The sequence below is a fragment of the Salvia miltiorrhiza genome, chromosome 3 (assembly GCF_028751815.1).
Source record: "Salvia miltiorrhiza cultivar Shanhuang (shh) chromosome 3, IMPLAD_Smil_shh, whole genome shotgun sequence".
In the NCBI taxonomy this organism is placed as follows: domain Eukaryota; kingdom Viridiplantae; phylum Streptophyta; class Magnoliopsida; order Lamiales; family Lamiaceae; genus Salvia; species Salvia miltiorrhiza.
Window position 1 is genome coordinate 10,777,763 of NC_080389.1, and position 19,695 is coordinate 10,797,457.

The 19,695-nt window shown below is 38.1% G+C and overlaps 1 protein-coding gene and 1 long non-coding RNA gene across 3 annotated transcripts; both read right to left on the minus strand.

Moving 5' to 3' along the window:
- Positions 1–4,419: 4,419 nt before the first annotated feature.
- On the minus strand, positions 4,420–7,739 carry LOC131017656 (uncharacterized). Its single transcript, XR_009099751.1, has 3 exons — positions 7,236–7,739; positions 5,232–5,294; positions 4,420–4,592 (listed from the first exon to the last, which is right to left on the minus strand). It is a non-coding gene; the product is annotated as an uncharacterized LOC131017656 (long non-coding RNA).
- A 10,015-nt stretch (positions 7,740–17,754) lies between these two features.
- On the minus strand, positions 17,755–18,682 carry LOC131017614 (uncharacterized). 2 transcript variants are annotated; one of them, XR_009099681.1, is made up of 3 exons: positions 18,361–18,682; positions 18,105–18,191; positions 17,755–17,993 (listed from the first exon to the last, which is right to left on the minus strand). XR_009099681.1 is itself a non-coding variant. In XM_057946430.1 (2 exons), exons 1-2 carry the CDS (start codon positions 18,582–18,584, stop codon positions 17,925–17,927), a joined length of 363 nt encoding a protein of 120 aa, XP_057802413.1. In that variant the 5' UTR covers positions 18,585–18,682; the 3' UTR covers positions 17,755–17,924. The 2 variants fall into 2 exon arrangements, 1 of the variants encoding a protein (XP_057802413.1); XM_057946430.1 differs by lacking the exon at positions 18,105–18,191 and having other exon boundaries at positions 17,755–18,063.
- Between the last annotated feature and the right edge of the window lie 1,013 nt (positions 18,683–19,695).

Below are 19,695 nucleotides of genomic sequence, written 5' to 3' on the forward strand. Positions count from 1 at the left end.
TCTCCACTATCACTACTACAAACAGTTTTGTATTAAAACCCGTGCCGGAGTCAACCACGCATAATTTTGGGGGACGGATGGAGTATTAATTTACAATTAAAAAAATCTTAAGGAGTTTTGTGATACTATACCATTCAATAAAATAAAAAGAACGAAAAATATCAATAAATGAAAAACGTAAAAGGGAAAGAATTATGCAAATAATAATAATAATAGAGAGGGGAGAAAAATATTTTATTTTGAAACCTCTAACTTGTATAGCTTTTTTTTTATTTTAAATCTATTATTTACATATTATATATCAAATTAAAGCTCTCGTCATCATCTTTAATTTGATATGTATATTGAATATTTTATTATTAACTCAAAAGTATGTTTTTTAGAAATAAAGAAATACAAAAATTAGAATAAAAAGAAAAAAAATAATTTATGAAAAATTTCTATATTTAGCTTGAGATTTCCATACTGTGAGAGATTTCCATGTTTAAATTTATGAAAAGAGCTAGCAGAGATTTGAAATAAAAATCTCTCATGAAGCCACATAGGACCTAGGATTAAGGAGAAGCTAAGAATCTCAAACCGTATTATATAATGATGATGGGACGATGGGTATTATTTTATAATTACATTTAATATGGGATATTTTTAAGAAAACGCTCAAACGATGGGACGAAAAGAGATATTTACCTTGTAGATAATTATAATCCATTAACAAACAATATTTTCTTTACTCTAGTATTCTTAAATCAATCCTAATTAATCAGTGTCGGATATGTAAACATATAACTAATTAATTAGGGGGGAAATGACAATGAGATTGTAACAAGAAGTACCTATCGGTCCTGTCCAAATAATTACCGATGACGGTATCAAGCTTAATTTTTCAACAAAATAATATTTTTTTTGTGTTTCAAATTCAATTTTGCTTCCGCGATATCCACATACGAATCTGCATATATGATTTGTCTCTTTCGGCATGTTGAAGTTTTCTCTCTTGTCGAAGGCGTTCAATTATATGAGACGTTCAATCATTTGAGAATCAAACATAATCTACAAATACGTACACATCACCAATATATGAGACGTTCCATTATTAGAGAATCCACGAATTCAATAATTTACACACAAACCTATTTCATATATATATATATAGGAAGAGGTTCAAATAAGATTCACAAAATAAATAAAAATGGAGAACCATTTTAAGTCATTCAATCATTAAGATCTACGGTGAATGCATCATCTTAATGGATGAATACAGAACCTAGGTTCGAATCCTGAAAAGAGCAAAAAAAATATTTTTTTTCTGATGCATTAGATTTAATAACGAATGCATTAATTTGTATAGCAGATGCAGTAATTTTAATGGTTCTTATATTCTCACGATAATTGCGGTTCTCATTATAACCACACACTATATATATATATATATATATATATATATATATATATAGGGGAAGGCTAAAATAAGAACGCTTCTTAAAATATAAATTAGGAACCATTTTCAGCCGTTAGATCATCAAGATCTACGGTTGATTCATCACCTTATTTGATAAATTCATGGTCCTGAGTTCGAATCCTAAAGGTAGCAAAAAATTATTTTTCGCAATTCATGTCTTTATACAGTTTATTCATGCGTGTTATACATAAAATTCATGCATTTTTGCTGGTTCGTAATTATTAAAATAAGGGTGGTTTATTGAATAACCGCCCCCTATATATATATATACATAGGGGTGGGCTATAATAAAAACACATCTTTTTGTAAAAACTAAAAACGGCTAAAATGTATGAATTCTATGTAGAACACGTATGAATTAGCTGTGTAACTGTATGAATTGCGAAATTCATACGTGTTCTACATAGAATTCATACATTTCGCAATTCATACAGTTACACGGCCAATTCATACGTGTTCTACATAGAATTCAGCCGTTTTTAGTTTTTACAAAAAGATGTGTTTTTATTATAGCCCAACTATATATATATATATATATATATATATATATATATATATATATATATATATAGGGGAGGGCTATAGTGAAAACACTTCTTAAAATATAAATATAAACGTTTTTTAATGTACGAATTTTGTCCAACATGGTTACGAATTCATCCAACATGGTTACGAATTGTGAAAAATAAATTTTTGTTACCTTTGGGATTCGAACTCACGACCACAAATTCATCTAACAAGGTTACGAATCAACCGTAGATCTTGATGATCTAAGGGCTGAAAATTGTTCATATTTTATATTTTAAGAAGTGTTTTTATTTTAGCCCTCCCCTATATATATATATATATATATATATATATATATATAGGGTGTGGTTCTAGAGAGAACTACATTATTTGTGAGAACGGGAGAACCATCAAATCTAATGCATCCACTGTAAAAATTAATGCATTCGCTGTTAAAATTACTGCACTAAAAAAAAAATGCTCCCTTCAGGATTCGAACCCAGGATCTGCATTCATCCAACAAGATGATGCATCCACCGTAGATCTTGATGATCGAATGGCTGAAAATGGTTCTCCGGTCTTTTTTTATTTATGGTTCTTTCTTGAACCTCTACCTATATATATATATATATATATATATGTATATATATATAATCGCATTCAATGGAGACCACTCCCTTAGATAAAGAATAAAGACCAAATCAAGGTCATTCATCTCACTCCAATCAACGGTTCATATAATTTCCTGATTTGATTTTACATGTAATTAAATATTGGTTAATTACATTTATTTAATCCAAAAAGGGCAAATAAGTCCACTCAAATCTACTGAAATATGAGATCTCTGTTGGAAATTGGTTGTGAGTAACCAATGTTTGATAATTTTTCGAGTACCGAAAACATTTAATTTAGCATAATTAAATGGGACAAGATCGATCTACGTTCCGAGTAGATGATCGTAGTATATTTATTTACTCAAAACCGATTTCCGGTGAGTGATAAATAATTGTTTAAAGTTGGGTACTTGAAACATTGAGCTGTGGGAAAAGATAAGCATTAAATAAGATTTAATGCTTATCCCACATCGGAATGTGGATCACATTTATTACAGTATAAAAGCTATTACATCACAGGATGTAATAAAACTGTGTGCACACGTGACGGGTTGCACAGCCCACACGCGCGCGCCGCCGGCCCCGTCGCCCGACGCCCGGCCCCGGCCCCCGGCCCCCGGCCCCGGTCCCGGTCCCGGCACGTCCCGTCACCCGACGCGCGGCCGTGGACTTGGATCTTGGCAATTGGTCTTTGGGTGGTCTTTGGGCTGGCCTTTGGGCCTACCCTAGGCCCACATCGACCCTTATCTTTTTGGACCAACGAAAACTTGGTTCGAAGGGGACGAGGCCCAACTCGGTTGGGCCTACGCGCATGCACACGAAGCCCACTAGGGCTTGGCCCGGGAGGACCCTTGGTCTCCCAGGAAGCTTCCCACGTACTGTTACATTGTAACTGCTGTCGGAGGAGTTATGGCAGATTCAAACAACAGGGCTGTTACTTCTGTTGCTGCCTGTAATTCCCGACACCATTTGAATACCATCAATGGTATTAACTCCGCAGGCTCCCCCTATTGATGTGGACTGTGCCTATATATAGGACAGCCTCCATGCATCATTTTTCACCTGAAAATCATCGCAAGCAACATCACTCTGATACTCTGCATACTGCATCTGTTGAGTTCTGTTCTCGCCTCGTTCCAGTTCGCCGGAACTCGTTGGTGTGCGGTGCTGCTACCTACGAGACGAAGCCGTTTCATCTTTGGGGACGACACGCCAAACCGAGAGCACTACCGGGGCGTATCTCGTCTTGCGGACAGAGGACCGTCCTCGACTCGGCTTTTTCCTGGTTTCTACTTACTGTAATTTCAATTCAGTTTTCCCTTGTAATCTAAACTCCTACATTTCTGTTTCATTGTACTACGCCCGCGAGCTTGTATTCCAACAATCGCAAGACGAGATAAGCTTGCAACGTGGAAGTTTGAACTTGTAAACTGAACTTAAAACTTTCGTAACTTAAACACCTTTGCTGGAGATGTCGACCGGTCCTGCGAACTCCACCGAGGCTGCCAACGCCGTTGCCGCTGCCAACGCTGCTGCCGCTGCTACTGCCGCCGCTGCTGCCGCCGCCTCCGCCGCGGCCGCATCAACCGTGGCACCCGCCACCTCTGCTGTCACGACCGGCCTTAATTAAGGATAATTAATCCGGGAAAACCATGACTGGGGAAGGGAAATTAAGAAGCGGGTTTAGAAAGGGGTGCATAAAAGAATACTCAAAGAGCTTGAATACGCGTGAAATATTCCTTAAAAAGGAAAAAGGCATAGTTCGCATAAAAAGGGTACTCAAAGAACTTGTATACGCGTTATATTCCTTAAAAGAAAAAAAAGGCATCATTAGGGCTTGGCTAAAACATTATCAGAGTTTGCAACGGAAGACGTAACTGAAATAATCAGTGTTTACAGCGGAATGCATAACTGAGATACATGTATGAAGACATGTATCCTTTTTGAGCCTACTTTAAGTTCGACAAAAACTCCACTCAGCAACAGCACTTCATCGCCCATCACAGCTCAACCTGCACAAACATAAACATCGAAGGGCTAAGTACAAGAGTACTTAGTGGGCAGTTGCCAAGCATATAACATAACATCATTAACTAAACACAACATCGCATAAGAGGCATAAGTTTCTTTCAAATCCTTTGCTCATTTTTCATTTCCAAATTCATAAATAACATGAGCGCATTCTTCATCATCAACAATCATAAACAAGCATCGTGTCGTGGAGAAGGCCTTCCCCAACGAACACGGGCATCGCGCCGTGAAGGGGAGCCTCCCTCAGCGGTCACGGCATCGTACTATTGAGGGAGGCCTCCCCCAATAGACGCTGTAACACAGGCATACTGGCATACTGGCATACTGGCATCGCGCCGCGAGAGAGGCCTCTCTCAGCGGACACGGGCATCGCGCCGTGAGGAAGGCCCTCCTCAGCGGACACGGCATCGTACTGTTGAGGGAGGCCTCCCCCAACAGACGCAAGCATCAATCACAAGCATAAACTTATCAGCGTAAAGCATTCAAGCGTAAATAAGCGTAATCAAGCGTAAATCATTTAGCGTAAAGCATAATAAAGCATACCACACTTGAAGATCCAATTTGCATTTTAAAGCATAACACATGCATAGCATTTTATTTACGCGTAAGAAATTGCCCACCTGATAGCAAAGTTTTGCTAAGGTACTCTAACTCCTTGTGTAGTTCTTACTCTCGCGCTTGACCTTAATCACGAGAATATAAAATAAGACATTGCCTCGAGGAAAATTCTTAATTAATGAGAAAGCGTAATTTAACTATGCATGAATCTGGTATGCATGAACTAATACTCTGAGCGATAATTGGGAATTCTGCTATTAATCCTCGTTAATAGATTTAGCTAATTCTTGTCTAGCGCGGTCGAATAAAACTGTGATTCTTCCTTCCTCATCGGAATATTCTAGTCGTGAAATAAACCTCGCATTTGTTCTTGATTGAAAAAGGACTAACTCGGCTTTAAACGAGGTGTGACCTTGTAGAAATTATCGGGCTTTTCGATAGAAGCATCATTACTAGCGTAACCTCAAATAATTAATAGGCTCAAAAGAGAGTAGCCAATTAATTAAATAAACCAGTGGCTTAAATGAAATAAACAATAATGGCTTGCTTTAAAGTCGGAAGTCCAAAAACATTAATTAATAAACTGGGCGGCTCATTACTGATAAATAATTGGGCTCCATCAAAAATTGATACTGCTAGGCTTAGCTCAAAGGAGTAACTTCAGCTCAAGCTTTAAAAGAATTAAAGCCCAACTTAAAAAGTCTTCGACCCAAAACAATTAAAATAGGGGTCCAAATAATAATTAATGTGGACTGAAAAGAATTAATCTTAGCCCAAAAAGGCAATTTAATCGGCCAAAATGATGAATTAAACTGGCCCAACGAAATATAAATGGGACTAGAATAATAGCCCATCATAAAATATGCATCAGCCCAACTCCTTAATTAAATCGAGCCCAATAGAATTAATGAGAAGGGCCAATTAAATAAAAGACTGGCCCAATTCGAATTTAACTGTGAAAGCCCAAGCAATTAAAATCAAGCCCGAACTTAAAAGTCTTTGGCCCACAACAATTAAAAGGTGAGGCCCAAATAGAAAAGCCCAAACTTAATTAAAATAGCATCAAGCCCAACTCTCTCTCTCTCTCAAACTATCGGTCCTCTCTCTTTTCTCTCTCAAGGAGCCGCTTGCTCCCTTCCTCACAATCGGCGCTCGATCGGCCCTTCTTCTCCGGCCACTCAGCTGCCGTCTGCTTTGGTTGGCTTCTACAGGCGACGAGTCTTACCCCGGCGTCGTCTAAGTCCCGGCGCTATCCTCTCTCTCGATCTCGTCTCTCTTTTTCTCCAAGACAGCAGCGCCGCCTTCTTCCTTGGCTGTTCAGCGGCCGTCGGCTCCGGTCTGTTTCGGATGCCGATGCGTCAACCACCGGCGTTGTTCTCTCTCTTCATCGCAGACCCAAAATCGAGCCTTAGTCTCATCTGGTAAGTCGCTGCTGTCGCACCTCCGTCTGGAATCCGGCGAACGTCGGAGCCGGTCGTGGCCGTCTCTCTCTCCCCGTCTGAAATCCGACGGGCTGCTGTCGTCTGGGAGCCATTGCCGCCGTCTGGAGCGGCTGCTGCTTCGCCTGGAGTCGCCGCCGACTGGAGTTGCTGCTGCTCGTCCGGTGGTCAGCGCCGACTGTTGCTGCTTCGCCTGGAGTCGCCGCCGTTCACCCTCTCGTTCGACGGAACAGTCAAGTCGACCCCTTCTCGGTACATTGAAACAGGTACAGTAAAATACTCCTTTTTCCCCTTATAAATCTAAGTTAGTAATACTCTGCTAAGTTAGTAATACTCTGTTGTGAAGAGGAATTTCTACTCTGGCAGTACATAACTCAACTCTCTTAGTTTCTATATTGTCGATTATGCAAGGGATTAATGGCGTGTGGCTTTGCTACTGCATCATAAAAGTTCTCATGCATATATCTTATGAAAAGAATACATATACATACTGATTTCTGCCTAAAGATCATATGAGTTTGCTAAGTCTCTTTATGAATATACTCATTGTATGCTTAGTATCCTTTAATCGATCATGCTTGTTGGATGAAATACGAATGGATTGAATGAGTTGAGCTTAGTATATACCTGCTATGCTTGGTGTTCGTTAGCTGTTTGTGGTTGAATTAAGGAATCGATAACTGGAACAAAATAACGTATTTTGCCTCTTTAGTGATTGCAAGAATGAATATGGAAGATATTGGAGGATATGGACCGAAGCTTACCTCTTGAGGTTTGATGGCAGAACAGTGAATGTAGAATTTCTTCCTACTCTTCGGTTCCTTAGTGAAGAATGAAGATGATGAAGAGATTGCTGCAGGTATAAGGGGATGTTGGATGCATTCTTGCGTGTGGTGGGGAAGGGAGTAAGTGGGAAGTTTGGTGGAGTGGAGTTGGTGGAGCAAAGGGTAGTGGAGTTGGTGGGGAGCAAAAGGGTAGTGGATTCCATTCCACTAGCTTTAATGATTTTTATGCACAAGAGTTAGTGGCAATAAGTAGGCCATGTAGAGTCTACAGCTTTTGTGATATACTAGACGATTTTCCCCAAGCTGGGAACTAGCCTGTAATCTGTGAACTGTAAATAAATACTGGCTTCGATTTTCAATCATCGCATTTCTGTATCTTGCTTGATATCTTTTTCCTTGCCTGCTAACTTGATAAACTGTAATATAACTTAAATTAAATCCGTAGATTTAATCTGCGTTGCAGTCGGAATAATTCCTCGACTTCTAGTAGCACTAATAAAATATAAATGCTTCTGTTTTTCGATTAATAAATAACATGACTTTGCTAAGTCAGTTACAACTTGGAAATAATAATTATTGAATGGCTCAATAATCCGTCGCGTTTTTCAATAATAATTATTGAATGGCTCAATAATCCGTCGCGTTTTTCTCATACGTTATAAAAGTATAAAGCTAAAATATTACTCCATCTCTGATAAAAAAATCAGAACTATAAACTGGATTCATTTATAAAAATTTGCATTTACTAGTTTTAATCATAATTAAAAGAGCGGGCTACTACATCTGCCGCTGCTGCCTCCACTTTTAGTGGTGGTCCTTTTGGTGGTTCAACACCACTCCCGTTCATGTTTGGTGCTAATCAAACAACCTTTGGAGGAGATAGTTCCACGCTAGGAACGGTTGGCCAAACCTCGTTTGGGTCAACATTTGGTTCCACTTCAAGTGGTTCCATGGGGTCCATGTTTGGACAGAACGTTGGGGCCTTCGGGACCAACATGATGGGCTATGGCCACATGGCGGGGTCGGTGCCAACTCAACCCCCAAGGGCGAATGCAACCGCCGACAAGCCGCCTAAGTTTTGTGGTTCCGACTACAAAAGTTGGCGTCAAAAGATGTTCTTCTACCTCACGACGTTGGGGTATGCGGGATACTTGACGGACAACGAGCCGCCCACACCGGTGGAGAACGAGACGAGCTTTACCGTTCGTGCAGCCTATGATGCGTGGCATAATGGCGATTTTCTTTGTAAAAATTTCCTTCTAGGTGGTCTAGGAGATAGTTTGTACAAAGTTTATGTTGATGTAAAGACCTCCAAAGTGTTGTGGGAGGCACTAGACAAAAAGTATAAGCTAAATGATGCTAGCACTAAGAATACTTGTGTAACCAGGTACATGGAGTACAAGATGGTGGACTCGAGGCCCGTCATCGACCAAGTGCAAGAATTCCAACTTATCTTGCACGACGTACTCGCCGAGGGACATGTGGTCTCCGACTCATTCACCGTGGTGGCGGTGATTGACAAATTGCCCCCAAGTTGGAAGGACTTCAAGACCTACCTCAAACACAAACGAAAGGGGATGACGTTTGAGGACTTGATCGTGAGGCTTCGCATCGAATGCGAGGAAAGAAGGATCGATGGCAAGGGGAAGGGCCAAGTTGAGGCCAAAGCTAACTTGTTGGAGCGTGGTGGCCCATCCAACTCCAACAAACGTGGGCGTCCTAATCCCAAGGACAAAGGCAAAGGCAAAGCTAAAGCTCCTGCCCGCAAGTTCGAAGGTGATTGCTACAACTGTGGCAAACCGGGCCACTTGGCGAAAGACTGTCGCAAGCCCAAGAAGAAGAAGGCGAAGCAAGATGCCAACGTTGTCGAGAAGGACTTCGACGATTGGAACGAGGATGACTTAGCGGCGGTGATCACCGAGGAGGTCAACCTTGTTGAGAACCAAGGTGCTTGGTTCATTGACACGGGCGTAACCGTGCACGTGTGCTCCGACAAGAGGCGCTTCTCTACCTACAAGGCTGTTGAAGGGAGGAAGCTAAGCATGGGTAACCAAGCGTCGTCAGAAGTTGCCGGAATGGGTGATGTGGTGCTCAAGCTTTCATCCGGCACGGAGATAACCTTGAAGGATGTGCTGCATGTCCCGGACATCCGCAAGAATCTCATCTCGGGGTCCATACTAGTTAATAAGGGCTTTAGACTAGTTTTTGAGTCCGAGAAAGTTGTTGTAACCAAGTTTGGAAAGTACCTTGGTAGGGGTTTTCTCACCAATGGGCTTTTCAAGCTTAATGTTCAGTCGGTCAAGCGTGTAACTGGCAAGCCTATCAATGAAAACGCTACTACTTCCTCTTACTTGGTTGAGTGTTGTGATTTATGGCATTGTAGATTAGGACATGTTAATCTAAATGCGATAAAAAGATTAGTAAATATGGATTTACTAAAAATAAACGAGTTTAACACTCAAAACAAATGTCAAATTTGTGTTGAAGCAAAAATGACGAAGTCTCCGTTTCACTCTGTGGAAAGGAGCACTAAACCTTTAGAACTAATCCACACCGACGTGTGTGATCTAAAGTTTGTGCAAACTCGAGGTGGTAAAAAGTACTTTATCACTTTTATTGATGACTGCACAAGGTATTGCTATCTTTATCTTCTAAGAAGTAAAGATGAGGCTATTGAAGCTTTCAAGAACTTCAAAACAGAAGCCGAGAATCAACTTGGTAGTCGAATTAAGATGGTTCGAAGTGATAGAGGGGGAGAATATGTTGCTCCGTTTGAGGAATTATGCAACGCTAGTGGTATAATACATCAAACAACTGCTCCATATTCACCTCAATCTAACGGTGTTGCTGAACGCAAAAATCGAACTCTTAAGGAGATGATGAATGCCATGTTGATTAGTTCTGGATTACCCCAGAACATGTGGGGGGAGGCTGTTCTATCAGCCAACTATATCCTCAATAAAATACCGCTCAAGGGAAGAGACGTCACTCCCTATGAGTTGTGGAAAGGCAGAAAGCCCTCATACAAATACCTTAAAGTGTGGGAGTGTTTAGCCAAGGTACAAGTGCCTCCACCCAAACAAGTCACAATCGGACCTAAAACAATTGATTGTATCTTTATTGGGTATGCACTAAACAGCAATGCACATCGATTTTTGGTTCACAAGTCAGACATTCCAACAATGACTGTAGGAATGACGATGGAATCAAATAACGCTGTCTACTTTGAGAATATCTTTCCTTGTAAATACAAGGGAAAAGAATAAGCTAGTACAAGCAACGATACTAGAGAAGAAGCTACTAGTTCTGTACCTGTTGAGACAGTGCCCGAATCGCGAAAGCGACCAGGCCCTGACCTTGAAGTGTCAGAACCAAGACGTAGTAAACGAGGCAGGATTGCCAAGGACTTTGGTCCAGAATATATCGCCTTCATGCTAGATGAAGAACCTTCATCTATCAAAGTAGCGTTCTCTAGACCAGACGGACTACTCTGGAGGGAAGCAGTCCAGAGTGAAATTGATTCAATCATGCAAAACCACACTTGGGTGTTGGTTGATTTACCTGAAGGTTGTAAACCCTTAGGATGTAAATGGATCCTAAAAAGGAAATATAAAGCTGATGGATCAATAGACAAGTATAAGGCGCGCTTAGTCGTTAAAGGATTTAAGCAGCGTGAGGGGTACGATTTTTTCGATACCTATTCACCAGTAACGAGGATTACATCCATTCGAGTGCTTCTCGCGATTGCTGCTCTGCACAATCTTGAGATTCATCAAATGGATGTCAAAACTGCGTTCTTAAACGGTGATCTGGAAGAAGAAGTCTATATGGAGCAACCTGAAGGGTTTGTAGTACCTGGACAAGAGAAAAAGGTATGCAAACTAGTAAAGTCTCTCTATGGACTAAAACAAGCGCCGCTGCAATGGCACTTGAAATTTGACAATGTCATGTTGTCAAATGGTTTCAAAATCAACGAATGTGACAAATGTGTCTACATCAAGAACACCAATAACGGGTACGTTATGGTATGTCTCTATGTAGACGACATGTTGATTATGGGAAGCAGCAATCGTATCATTGTTGATACAAAGAACATGTTAAAAAGGAATTTTGACATGAAAGACATGGGGTTAGCTGACGTGATCCTTGGAATGAAAATTCTCAGGACCACCGATGGAATAACTTTGACACAATATCATTACATTGAGAAAGTGCTCAAAAGGTTTAATGCGTTTGACAAATCGCCTGTAAAAACCCCATTAGAACTCAACGTTCACATGAAGAAGAACATGGGTGAACCTGTTGCACAGGAAGAATATGCAAGAATCATTGGGTGCCTTATGTATATTACAAATTGCACTCGACCTGATCTTGCATGCCCAGTGAACAAATTGAGTCGCTATACAAGCAATCCAAGTAAAGAACATTGGAAAGCACTTGAGAGAGTTTTGAGATACTTAAAGTATACTCTAAATTTTGGAATACATACACGAGATACCCCCCGGTACTTGAAGGGTACTGTGATGCTAACTGGATATCCGACGCGAAAGACTCGTTATCAACGAGTGGTTACGTGTTCACTATAGGGGGAGGAGCAATCTCGTGGAGGTCTACAAAACAGACATGTATTGCTAGATCCACCATGGAATCAGAATTCATCGCTTTAGACAAAGCAGGTGAAGAAACCGAATGGCTACGAAACTTTTTGGAAGATATTCCATGTTGGTCAAAACCCGTGCCGCCCGTCATGATAAACTGCGACAACCAAGCAGCTATTGGGAGGGCGAAAAGTGGGTTGTACAATGGTAAGTCTCGACACATACATCGACGACATAATACCGTAAGACATTTGATCGAAAGTGGAGTTATCTCAATTGACTATATAAAGTCAATAGATAATCTGGCCGATCCGCTCACTAAAGCTTTGAATCGAGATCAAATGTATAAATTGCTAGAGGGAATGGGTGTAAAATCCACAAAATAAGGATGATTATAGTGGTAACCCAACCATGATGACTGGAGATCCCAAGAACGTGGTTCAATGGGAAAACTAAGCTATAAGATTCCAAGTAGAACACTCTTCTACTTACATTCCCTAGAGAGCAACTGAGTGTTGAAGCCTGCTTAGTGGTAAGGTTAAGTCATTGACTTTTAATGATTCCTAAACACCTCGGGGAGGTTGAGTATAGCAGGATACTCGGGAAAGAATCACCTATATAAGTGAGATGTGGGGGCCGCATCGACCTAACACTTATGAATCCAAAGAACTGTCCAAGGCCCGCAAAGGACAAAAACGTGAGAACGAAATGAGGTTGAGGCGTTAGTGTGTTAATACTGTTGTCTCGGTATACACGAAGGAGAAATGGTTCAAAGACATCAAGTTCTACCAATTCACCAGTATATCCGATAGTATTAACTAAGGATGGTTCAAGGCCGCAAACCACCTATTCTAATGCACTAAGGTCTCTTGAGAACAGAGCTTGTGTCTGCATTTGCATTTGGCTATTTCCACTCATGTGGGGGATTGTTGGAAATTGGTTGTGAGTAACCAATGTTTGATAATTTTTCGAGTACCGAAAACATTTAATTTAGCATAATTAAATGGGACAGGATCGATCTACGTTCCGAGTAGATGATCGTAGTATATTTATTTACTCAAAACCGATTTCCGGTGAGTGATAAATAATTGTTTAAAGTTGGGTACTTGAAACATTGAGCTGTGGGAAAAGATAAGCATTAAATAAGATTTAATGCTTATCCCACATCGGAATGTGGATCACATTTATTACAGTATAAAAGCTATTACATCACAGGATGTAATAAAACTGTGTGCACACGTGACGGGTTGCACAGCCCACACGCGCGCGCCGCCGCCGCCGCCCGCCCGGCCCGGCCCCGGCCCCGGCCCCGTCGCCCGACGCCCGGCGCCCGGCCCCGGCCCCGGCCCCATCGCCCGGGAGGACCCTTGGTCTCCCAGGAAGCTTCCCACGTACTGTTACATTGTAACTGCTGTCGGAGGAGTTATGGCAGATTCAAACAGCAGGGCTGTTACTTCTGTTGCTGCCTGTAACTCCCGACACCATTTGAATACCATCAATGGTATTAACTCCGCAGGCTCCCCCTATTGATGTGGACTGTGCCTATATATAGGACAGCCTCCATGCATCATTTTTCACCTGAAAATCATCGCAAGCAACATCACTCTGATACTCTGCATACTGCATCTGTTGAGTTCTGTTCTCGCCTCGTTCCAGTTCGCCGGAACTCGTTGGTGTGCGGTGCTGCTACCTACGAGACGAAGCCGTTTCATCTTTGGGGACGACATGCCAAACCGAGAGCACTACCGGGGCGTATCTCGTCTTGCGGACAGAGGACCCTCCTCGACTCGGCTTTTTCCTGGTTTCTACTTACTGTAATTTCAATTCAGTTTTCCCTTGTAATCTAAACTCCTACATTTCTGTTTCATTGTACTACGCCCGCGAGCTTGTATTCCAACAATCTCATTGAACAAATCCCGGAAATTCCTCTTTTCCCATTCTGGGACCTGATCCGTCAATGAACATAATCTCACTGAAGTATGTTCATTGTTTTCCTACGAACATTTCAACGAACATCAGTATGTTCATTGATTTTTCTACGAACATATCGACGAATATCAGTATGTTCATTGGTTTTTCTACGAACATATCGACGAACATCAGTATGTTCATTGATTTTCTACGAACATCAGTATGTTCATTGATATTTTCTACGAACACTTCATTGACGATATGCAGATATACAAATCCGGCGCGGCGCGGCGGTCGCCACCACGAGCGTTCTACCATCATCGTCTTCATCGACTTCACCCTGACGACACCAGGGCAGCACAGCCTCGAGAATCCCTCCGCCTGCGACGCCGACGGAGCAGCAGGAGGAGGAAGAGGAGATGGAGGCGATAGGGGAGGGAGGCGGTGGAAGGGAGAATGGAGGGGATGGCGGCGGAGCAGAAGCGGCTGTGTGGGAGAGAAAGAGAGCGTGAGTTTGGGAGAGAGAGAGAGAGCGTGAGTAATAGGAAAGAGAGAGATATACCGTGAGTTGGAAGAGAGAGAGAGAAAGAAAATACAAATGACAAACCTAACATTTATTATATAAAATAAATGAAATAAAATCATAATTAAGTGTTAAATTATCACCCTTAGATTAAGCAAGATCAACGCACAAGATTTGGTCTTTATTCTTTATCTAAGGGAGTGGTCTCCATTGAACTCTCCCATATATATATATATATATATATATATATATATATATATATATATATAGTCAGATGATTTTTTAGGACAGTAACTTATGTTGATTTGGAAATTAGGACAAAAACTTTCGGACTTGTAAAAATAGAACACTAATTTTATTTTATTTTGAGTAAAATAGGACACTAATTAATAAGTGTTGCACCAGTAGGACATTTCTCGGCCGAGAAAATGTCCTATTTTTAGGATGCTTATTAATTAGTGTCCTATTTTACTCTAAAAAAAATTAGTGTCCTATTTTTATAAGTCCGAAAATTTTTGTCCTAATTTTCAAATGAATCAACCTAAGTTACTGTCCTAAAAAATCCTCGAACTCTATATATATACATAGAGAATGCTAAATGTAGAGAGAAAGAGAAAGGCGGTATGAATAAGTCAATAATTTTACTGAATACGCCAACAATTTTACCGAATAGACATTCCGCCTAGGGTTCAAATCCTGAAGGTGACATTTTTTTATGAATATATGTCTATTCAGGCGGTCTCTTAATTTATTCGGTAGAGTTATTGGCATTATTCAGAACGATCAATAGAGAATTCTCCATTGATCCGAACCCTATAGAATAGATCCATGGAAAATCACATATATTTTAAGAATAGAGAACGAATCACATCCACCAGATTATGCATATCCTACGTTTAATATAAATCTTCTATATTAAACGATTAAATATATGGGAAAAGATTTTTGGCCACCTAGATGTCTAGATACCTAGATAAAAAACTGGCTTTTAGCTTAAAAATCAATGGGCCAATTTTTTTATAACTAGTGTATTGACTAAAATATCATTTCCTTAAAATACTCAACCAATTTGAATCAAATCCTATTTATGTTTTATTTCCGTTTTTTTCATCCTAATTTTCCGGTTTTTTCGAAAATATTTGTTTTCCGAAATTATACATGTTTTTTTTTTTTTCAAATTGTTTCTGATTTATTTGTTTCCGAAATTTTATTATTTTTATTTTTTTCCACTAATTTATGAATATTGTTGAAAAAATAATCCTAGATTTGTTTGCAGATTTTTTTTTTCTTGTTTCGAAAATAATATTTTTTTTGGAAATTAATTTTTTTATTCGAAATTTATGTTATTTGTTTTTCAAAGATTTATTTTTTTATTTGTTTCGAAAATTTTGTTATTTGTATTTGTTTCCACTAATTTGGATATTCTTCTAAAAACAATCCTATATTTGTTTCCACTAATTTAGAGATTCTAATTCTCCTAAAAATAATCCTAGATTTATTTCCACTAATTTAGAGATTTTAATTCTTCTAAAAGTAATACTCCCTCCGTCCACGAAATGAGTACCCATTTGTGGACGGCACGGGTTTTAAGAAATGTATGGAGTATAGTGTGAATAGCTTTAAGGGTCCCACTTTTTGAGTGTATTAATTAAAGATATGTGTGTGGTACACTTGCCAAAAAGGGAAATGGGTACTCATTTCGTGGACGGACGAAAAAGGAAATATGAGTACTCATTTCGTGGACGGAGGGAGTACTATATTTGTTTCACTAATTTAGAGATTCTAATTCTCATAAAAATAATCATAGATTTGTTTTCACTAAATTAGAGATTTTAATTCTCCTAAAAATAATCCTAGATTTGTTTCAACATATATTTTATATTTTGATAATTATTTTTTTTCCGAATTTTATGTAAAAAAACATTTAGAAGATGGTTTTAAAAAAAACCGAAACACAGAAAAAAGGTGCTTGGGGAATTTGAACCTGAGACATCAATAATATGTGATTGATACTTTGTCACCTTGTCCGGTAGTGGCAACCGCATTAATTAAAATGATTCATGTGATTGGACATCGTTCGAAAAATCTAAATAACATATACTTTATTTCAACTCTTATAATAAAGTACTAATTAATTGAAGTAAATTAGTGAATTTGAGAAAAAAAATAAAGTATGATTCATGCGATTGGATTTCGCTCTCAAAACTATTTAACAAATACTTGAATGAAAAATAATGTATTATAGTAAAGTATTAAACGCGATATGCCGATAAGACAATGAACTGCTATAGTGTATATGACGAAGTCGATATAATTATTAGTTATAAAATAAAGATTTATTAATTAATTGAAGTAAATTAGTGAATTTGAGGGAAAAAAAAATAAAGTAGAATAATTCATACGATTGGATTTCGCTCGCAAAACTATTTAACAAATACTTGAATGAAAAACAATTGGCGTGCATTCAAGCTATTTAATTTAATAAACTTACTTAATAATTTTAAATTTAAGTAAAATATAAAATATTATTTAATTATTTACAAGTATTAATCTTACTTAATTATTAGTTGAAAAAAACAAAAAAAAACATATTTTTTGAAAAAAATAAAAATATAATTTTCAAGAAAAAATAATACGTGTGGAAATAAATCTACGATTATTTTTAGGAGAATCCTTAAATATGTGTAAACAAAAGAAAAAAATATTATCGAAAAATATAAATAATAGAATTTTCGGAAAAAATAATATGTGTGGAAACAAATCTAGAATTATTTTTAGGACAATCCCTAAATTAGAGGAAACAAATCAAAACATAAATAATACAATTAAAAAAAAACTGATATTACATATAAAAAACAGAAAATCGAAATAATTAAAATCAAATAATACTAAAAATCGATTAATATTGTGCAATTCGATTATGAAACTTTATTCATCGTTATTGTTTAGTTTTTTAGTATATTAATGATTGTATTTTACTCAATGCTCCATTGTAAATTGATTATTTAGTTCATTTTAATTGCTAAATTGTTATGTATATTTTTGAAACATGATTTTGATCCCCGATCAAAATATACAATAATAATGAACAAAGTCAATAATTCAATGAATAGGCTCATTTTGATCACTGGATTATTATGTATATAATTTTAAAATATGATTTGATATCCGGATAAAATATACAATATTAACGAACGAAGTCAATAATTCAATGAATAAGATATGAATTATTAGTTTCCAATATGTAAGCTAATACACGATCATATTTAATGAATATGTCATTATAAGATGTCGAATAACAATACAAATCTTCTAAATAAAAACAAATGTTATACAAATCTACAATAATTTAAAACAATCCACTATTTATATTAAATGAATATGTCACTATAAGATGTCGTATAATAATACAAATTTTTTGAACAAACACAAATGATATACAAATCCAACACTTTATCTTAATTCTATTGAGGCGTGTTTTTCTTTTTCTCTCGTAATGCTATTCGCCCAAGAGAAAATCAAATTCTTGCATGGTGACCTCAGTGATGTCTACTTTCTCCCAGGCTTCCTTAATCAGTGGCGAGAGATTCAAGTCAAAAAAGACAAGAACATCAATTTCCATATCATAATTCTGTAAACTAAAAAAAAAAAAATGAACTATATAATTGCTCTCATTTACCTCTTTCAAGCACAGCAAGATTCAATTTTGATACAAGAAACGAATCAAAATCAATGAAAGCATAACCAAGGGGTCTTCTCAATCAAACTGAAAAAATCTAAAATAAATCACAGCAACTCATAAAAACTCCTTAACACAATTCATTAATTCATAATAAATTGGGACAAGCAAAGGTAAAAAGAAAAAATATGACTTAGCAATATCAAAACAAAACATAGTATAAGGCATGTATTGATGCATGGTTGATGAAACTCACTTAAGCCTCTTGCATACGCACTTCCAGATGAAATCCCCCGGCGCCGCTTCCTCAGCAACCCTCTCGCACGGCGTGCATCCGCCGCACCGCCCCACGCAGCTCGGTGGCACCGACCCTTGCAGCACCGTCTTCGCCACCACCATCTTATCCTTCACTCCATCCTCTGAAACTGCATCTATTGTTTGGGCGAAAATGAGAAAAATGAAGAAAAGATTGGATTTCATATTTAATATAATCAATTGCTTTCTTTTGTGTTTTGGATGAGGTAAAAAAAAAAACTCATAAAACCTCCTTCAAAATGCAACTAAAAACACTGATCGGCCCTACCCTATACTATAGTGTAATTCTCTATAGATACCTACCCTATATATATATATATATATATATATAGAGAGAGAGAGAGAGAGAAGGGTTCAACAGAGAAGCTAAATATTGTAGAACAGAGAATTCGTAAAATAAAAACGAACAGATCTATAATTTTAATGAACAGATCAATATACCACATGAACAGCAATTTGCCCCAGGTTCGAATCCTGCTGGTGGCGAGTTTTTCTTTATTTTCACCAAATACGTCTGTTCGTCAGTTATGTTGATATGTTCGTAAAATGAATAGATTTGTTCATAATGATTAACAAAATAATTCTCTATTGAACTCAACCCTATATATATATATATATATATATATATATATATATATATATATATTTAACAATCTTAATAAGAGAGAACTTTCTTACTATTGGGAGGAATAGTACTATTCAAAAAATAGTGCCCAGGGTATTTTGGTCATTTTTTTTCATTTGTGGGTTTTTTGCAAAAAACAAAAAAATGCTTTATCTTTGTCTCCACACATTTTTCTTCTTCACATTTACTTTATACCACCTGCCGACCTGCGTTTAGCTTCCTAGCAAAAACAAAGAGATTTCTTGTCAGAATATTTGCCTGTGAAAATGTGAAATCCGATCTTAGTTCAACAAAAAATCACACTAGACAAATCCATAACACCAACAAAACAAGGAGGTAAGCTTTGATTTCTGCACCTTGCTTTTATCATTTTTCGTTTTTATAACCCTAGAATTTTTATGAGAAATTGAGCTGAGAATAACACAATCGAATTAGTTTTGGGGCTGGGTTTCTTGCTTTGTTGTTTGCTTGAGCTCAGAATAACACAATCGAATCAGTCTTGGGGCTGGGTTTCTTGCTTTGTTGTTTGCTTTGAGGGTGCCGATCGGGAACATCGAGTCTTGGTTGAGTTTTAGCTAGGTTGTGCTTCAGTTTCTTGTGTTTCTTGTCCATATTGAGGGCCGGGTTAAAATTCAACTCGATTCTTTGCTG

Coding starts and splice junctions, on each gene's coding strand:
- LOC131017614 (XM_057946430.1), bottom strand. CDS start 18,584: ATGAAATCCAATCTTTTCTTCATTTTTCTCATTTTCGCCCAAACAATA. Junction 18,064..18,360: donor TGCGTATGCAAGAGGCTTAA/GTGAGTTTCATC, acceptor TTTTTTTTTTAG/TTTACAGAATTATGATATGG.